Below are 6,044 nucleotides of genomic sequence, written 5' to 3' on the forward strand. Positions count from 1 at the left end.
GAAGTGGGGGTGGGGCCTGGGGCGGAGCGGGGTTGAGCACCTCTGAGGAAAGGAGGAAGCTGAGGCCTGTGATCCCAGCCCCACACAGACACCTCAGCCATCCAGCCTCCCTCTCCGCCAGTACAGCCCCTGGACACACCCACAGAAACACCCCAGACATCTCACTCCCCGCCCCGCCCCGGACACTCACGAATCGGGACGAGTTGTCGTTCCGCAAGGTCTTGGCGTTGCCGAAGGCCTCCAGGGCGGGGTTGGCCTGGATGATTTGATCCTCCAGGGTCCCCTGGGACAGAAAAGAAGGGGGAGGTTAGAACTGGCTGCAGATCCTCCCCACAACTTCCCCAGCCCACCCCCTGTGGGGCACTGTCATGGGGAAGCTTGCAGCACTGGGGGTACTGAGCTCACAGCGTGGGGGGGTCTGCGGCGGGGCAGCATCAGGGCGGAGGTCTCACCTTGTTGGCGCTGGTCCCTTCTTTCTTGCGGTCGCTGATGGCCGCGATGCTGGCGAAGTACTGGATGACCCGCTTGGTGTTCACCGTCTTCCCTGCGCCGGATTCTCCGCTGGGGAGAAAGAAGGAGGCGAGTGAGATGGGGGGTGGCGCAGGGGGGCAGGAATCAGCTGGGCCCCCAAGGGGGACAGTGGGTGGGATGGGTGGGGGGATGGTAGGTACTCACGTGATGAGGATGGACTGGTTTTCTCGGTCTGGAAGAGAGAAGAGGGGTTAGTGGGCAGCAGTGGAGGAGTAGGGGGGTGACGGGGGGGGTGAGGGAGATATGGGGTGGCTGGGATTGGAGGGGGGGGAATGGGTGGGAGGGAGCCAAGACAAGGAGTGGGTAGGGCAGGAGGGGGCGTTAGGTCTGGGAGGGTGGATGAGGAAGGGGTACGGGACAAGGAGGGTGTGAGGGGACTACTGGAGTGGGAGGGAGGTGGGTTGAATTGAGGGGTCAGTTAGGGGGTAGGAAGGATGAGAGGGGGGTGCCAGGATGTGTGGGTCGGGACAGTGACATCAGGGACGGGGTGGTGTGTCGGGGAGATGCACCTCTCAGCTTTTGCTGGTAGGTGTTTTTGGCGATGTAGAAGGTGTGAGTGTGTTGGGGGGTTGGGGCTATGGTTATGGCTGGGGTATAGTTAAGGTTATGGTTATGGCTGGGGTATAGTTAAGGTTAGGGTTATATTTATGGTTACGGTAAGGGGTATGTGACGTAGTGGAGATTTTCTCTTGTTATGTTGTATATGAGCCTATGTGAGTCTTACTGTTTGGCATGAATGCTGTGTGTGCCTCTGTTTCCCTGTGCATTGCACCAATGTCTAGGTGGTGGGAATAGGGGTGTGTGACTTTTGCGGGGTTGCTCCAGCTGTCTGCAGGGATGCTATGGCCGCCCCTAACCTGAGACCCAGGAGGCGGATGGGATCAGGTGACTCTTGGCCCAGAAGCGAGACAAAGGCCGGAAGAGGAGCAACGGGCAGGGCAGGGGCCAGGCGGCTGGAAGAGAGTCAGTCTCGGCTGGCTTGGGGTGCAGGGGGAGGACGAGAGCCCTGGCTCTGGGCTCCCGTCCCCCCAAGATGGACTTGTCTGAAAGTCACTGATTTCTGTGCTAACAAGCTCTGTTCTACGCTGTGGTCCTGTCGACTGATAAACCTTCTGTTTTACGCTGGCTCAGAGTCACGTCTGACTGCGGAGTCGGGGGGCAGGGCCCTCTGGCCCCCCCAGGACCCTGCCCGGGCGGACTCGCTGCGGGAAGTGCACGGTGAGGCAGGGGATGCTGGATGTTCCGGGGTCAGACCCAGGAAGGTGGAAGCTGTGGAAGCTTCTTGCCGTGGAGGCAGTCGGCTCCGAGAGAGGAGGCTCCCCCCGAGTCCTGCCTGGCTTTGTAGGGAGCAGCTCCAGAGCATCGCCTGGGGACTCCGTGACAGGGTATAGTTAAAGATAGGGTTATGGCTGGGGTAGAATTAAGGTTGGAGTTATATTTATGGTTATGGTTGGGGTATAGTTAAGGATAGGGTTACAGCTGGGGTAAAGTTAAGGTTAGGGTTATATTTATGGTTAGGGCTATAGTTAAGGATAGGGTTAGGGCCCTACCCGTCAGCATGTTCTGGTAGGCGCTGTCAGAGATGGAGAAGATGTGGGGTGGGGCTTCGCTTCTCTTCTTGCCCCTGTAAGCGGCCACCACCTCCGCGTTATAAACCGGTAACCACTTGTAGGGATTGACTGTCACGCAGAACAGCCCCGAGTAGGTCTGGAGAGGGGGAACAGGACAGGGGGAAGGATGGAGAGAGAGGGAGAGAGAAGAATCAGAGCAGCAAGGCAAGGCCCATGGTGAAGAGATTGAGAACCTACCCTAGAGTGAGTGAGAACTGATGGAGAGGGAGAGGATCGGTGCTATGCAGTGGCCCCCCTCCTCTGTTCTAGAACAGGAGACATCTTCCCTTCTTGATCTAGAATGGGAGACAATGCACCGTCTTCTGTATAGAACTGGACATGATGCCCCTCCCCTGATCTAGAAGCAGAGATTCATCCATCTCCCCAATCTAGAATGGGAGACAATGCACCTGACCCATCTAGAATGGGATAAAACACCCCTTCCCTGATCTAGATCCAGAGACACACCTGTCTCACCAATATAGAACTAGAGACAAGCCCCACCCACCAAGAATGGAAGAACATACCCCTTCCTTTATCTAGATTAGAAGACAATAACCCTCCCCTGATCTAGAACATGAGATGCCAGAAAGGAAGACAATGTCACATCTAGAACAGGACTTGATAGATCGGGGGGAATTATAACAGAAGACAATGCTCACTCTCTGATCTAGAATGGGGGCGATGGTCTCTTCTCTAATCTCGAACAGGGGATGGCAACACCAGACCCCCAATCTAACAAGGAACTGGTGACCCCCTTGGTCTAGAACAGGGACAAGAACACCTCTCTCATTCTAGAACAGGAGGGAATTCCCCTGATGTGAAATGGCAGATGATGCCCACCCTGATCTAGAACAGCAGGCTACTCCCCCTGTTCTAGAAGGGAGATGATGCTCCCCCTGATCTAGAAGTCAGCAACTCCCAGAGGGGCATAATGCAGGGTGGAGACCCCAGGAACTCCCCCACACTATGGGTACCCCAGCAAGGTGTGTGTGGGGGAGCTAGGGGACTGCAGGGCCCTCCCCAGACTCACGTAGATCATCCACGCGGCGTATCGCTCCTTGAGGTTGTAGAGCACGGCCGGCTCGTGCAGGAACGTCAGCATGGCCATGTCCTCGATCTTGTCGAACTTTGGCGGGTTCTGCTGGTGGACGTCCGACTCCTTCACCGTCACCGTCTGGGCAGGAAGAGAGAGTCACGGGGGGTCAGGATGGGGGATAGTGCTACCTCCACCCAACTGCACCCAGCCATCCTGCTGACCCCTCCACCCCCTCACCAGCTGTGGGGTCAGACCAGCACCCCGCATCTCTGTTTCTTCCAGCCTCCTCCCCTTATTTGGCCTTTAACCCCTAACCCCTGGTGCCCCACAGCCTGTCCTCCCCTCTAGCCCCTGACTGCAGTCGCTAATATCAACTCCTCCTTGCCCCATCTTCCCCTTTGACCTCTGACCTCTCACCACCCCTACCCCTAACCTCCCCTTTGATCTCTGACCCCTCACAGTCCCTGCCCCTCCCTTTTGACCTCTGGGCCCTCACAGTCCCTACCCCTAACCTCCCCTGTGACCCCCTGACCTCACCCACCTGCCCCCCGACGCCGGTGTACCCGGCCTCACCTTGCCGTTCTCGGTCTCGACGGTCACCTTCTCCCCATCCCGGCTGACGATCTTGCCCTTGACGAACTCCTCCTTCTCGTCGGACACGAAACACTCGCTGCGGAGGTCGAAGATCCGGGTCTGCGCCTCCAAGCGCTCCTTGTCCGACTTCCGCAGGTAGGGGGCAGCCGCCCCGAACTCGGCCATGTGGGCATCACCCATGCTGGGGTGGGGGGAGGGGGAGAGAGCTGGGCAGTGAGAGTGCCCCCTCCCCTGGCACGCACCCCCCTGCACCATCAGGGGGGCCAACACCCCAGAGATAGTGCCCCCTGCTGTTCCCCCCCCCACTCCCAGCCCTGGGAACCCCCCTGTGCTGCCAGTGGCCCCCCCCGTCCCGGGCAGAGTGCCCCCTGCTGTCCGGTCCCTCCTCCCAGCCCTGGTTCCCCCCCTCCGCCCCACCTAAATTCCCCTGCCCTTCTGTGTGTGTGAGAGACTCACTTAATTAGAGTTTCACAGGAGAGATTGGAAAGACCTGGGGGGGCGGGAAGAGAGAAAGAGATGGGGGGCAGTTTAGAGTCACCCAAGCCCCCACCTCAAATCCCCTGCCCATCCCCCCACCCTCTCTCCACAGCCCCTCTCCCCTTCTTCCCCCAACCCCGCACTCCCTCCCTCCCCATCTCCCCACCCTGCCTCTCCCCCCAACCCCCAACAATCCCCCCATCTCCCCACCCTGCCTCTCCCCCCAACCCCCAACAATCCCCCCATCTGCCCACCCTGTCTCTCCCCCCAACCCCCAACAATCCCCCATCCCCCCATCCTGCCTCTCCCCCAACCCCCAACAATCCCCCCATCTCCCCACCCTGCCTCTCCCCCAACCCCCAACAATCCCCCCATCTCCCCACCCTGCCTCTCCCCCCAACCCCCAACAATCCCCCCATCTCCCCACCCTGCCTCTCCCCCCAACCCCTAACAATCCCCCATCCCCCCACCCTGCCTCTCCCCCCAACCCCATACAATCCCCCTCCCCCCTCCTGCACCCTGCCTAACCCCTTCCCACCTCCCGCCCCGAGCCCCCCACTCCCTCAACGCAGTGTCCCCCCCGCTACCTCCACCCCAACCTCCCCCTCCCGCCATGGGGTGACCTGGCCCCACATCTCACCACAGGCAGGTGGGGCAGCTGAAGCCCTGGTGCGATCTGTGTCACCCGGGGCCCTCCGCCCCCCTTTATACCCCCTGCTCCCCCCCCCCGGGAGTGACGGGCCAGGAGCCGGTGTGAACGTGCCCATGAATGGAGCGGCTCAGTCCGCAGACCCCCCCCCGCCTCTGTCCCCCCCTCGGGGCACATTCCAGAGAGGGGCTGGGAGGGTCCCAGAGGCTGATAACGGGGGGAGGGAGGGGGGGCTGTCAGCGAGAGGGGGGAGGGGGAGAGAGACAGAAATCTCAGCTCCCCTCCCATTGTCCTTCCGCGCCTCTTTCTCCTGCTTGTTTTCATCTTTGCAGGGGTGTCTGACAGATCCCAGCCTGGGGAGTTACTTTCACCCCCCAGCCCCCGCCGCCTTCTCTGCAGGGCTCTGGACCCGCCAGACCCCTTCCAGAGCCAGGGAGGGAACCCAGGAGTCCTGGCTCCCAGCCCCCCCCCCAACCACTAGACCCCACTCCCCTCCCAGAACTGGGGAGAGAACCCAGGAGTCCGGGCTCCCTGCCCCCCTGCTCTAACCACCAGACTCCACTCCCCTCCCAGAGCCGGGGAAAGAACCCAGGAGTCCTGCTCCCAGCCCCCTCCCCCCCCCTGCTCTAACCACCAGACCTCACTCCCCTCCCATAGCCAGGGAGAGAACCCAGGAGTCCTGGCTCCCCAGCGGTGTGACACAGAAGTCAAGTCAGACAATTCTGTCTGGTGTTATTATTGTGAGAAGATTTAACATTAACATTAACGTTAATGGGGGGCGGGTTGAAAGGCTCAGAGCCCCGTGATATCCCCTCACACTCATCGCACCCCAGGACCTTCGTGCCTTTAATTCAATTTCATTCCTTTCGGTTGCTCCGGGCAAAACGTAGGTCCCACTGTATCCACCCCCCCACCCTCCCTGCACCCCTCCGTCTCCCCAGACCCCTCATCCCTCCCAGCTCTCCGCCCGTCTTCACGCATCCACCCAGCGCCCTTCCACCCTCCAGCTGCTCTTAGTTGTGTAGTTAGGTGGTTGTTGTGCTGTGTTGTTTGCTGGTTCCTTCCTTGGGGTCAGTGTAGTTGTGACTTGTTTAGTTGACACTTTGGGGCTGGGTTGCTCCATTAGGAGGTGTCACTTTTCTGC

General features: G+C 60.1%; 1 protein-coding gene across 1 annotated transcript in view; it reads right to left on the bottom strand.

The window, feature by feature from the left end:
• Positions 1–4,908, bottom strand: part of LOC128846377 (myosin-6) — a 29,396-nt gene extending 24,488 nt beyond the window's left edge. The window contains exons 1-8 of the mRNA XM_054045434.1: positions 4,892–4,908; positions 4,231–4,264; positions 3,754–3,955; positions 3,175–3,318; positions 2,082–2,238; positions 676–703; positions 453–561; positions 191–283 (exon numbers count right to left, since the gene is read on the bottom strand). Of these exons, the coding sequence (XP_053901409.1) occupies positions 191–283; positions 453–561; positions 676–703; positions 2,082–2,238; positions 3,175–3,318; positions 3,754–3,954 (732 nt within the window). The 5' untranslated portion in view covers position 3,955; positions 4,231–4,264; positions 4,892–4,908. The remainder of the gene's footprint in view (positions 1–190; positions 284–452; positions 562–675; positions 704–2,081; positions 2,239–3,174; positions 3,319–3,753; positions 3,956–4,230; positions 4,265–4,891) is intronic.
• Positions 4,909–6,044: the final 1,136 nt, after the last annotated feature.

This window comes from Malaclemys terrapin, chromosome 12 (genome assembly GCF_027887155.1).
Source record: "Malaclemys terrapin pileata isolate rMalTer1 chromosome 12, rMalTer1.hap1, whole genome shotgun sequence".
Taxonomy (NCBI): Eukaryota; Metazoa; Chordata; order Testudines; family Emydidae; genus Malaclemys; species Malaclemys terrapin.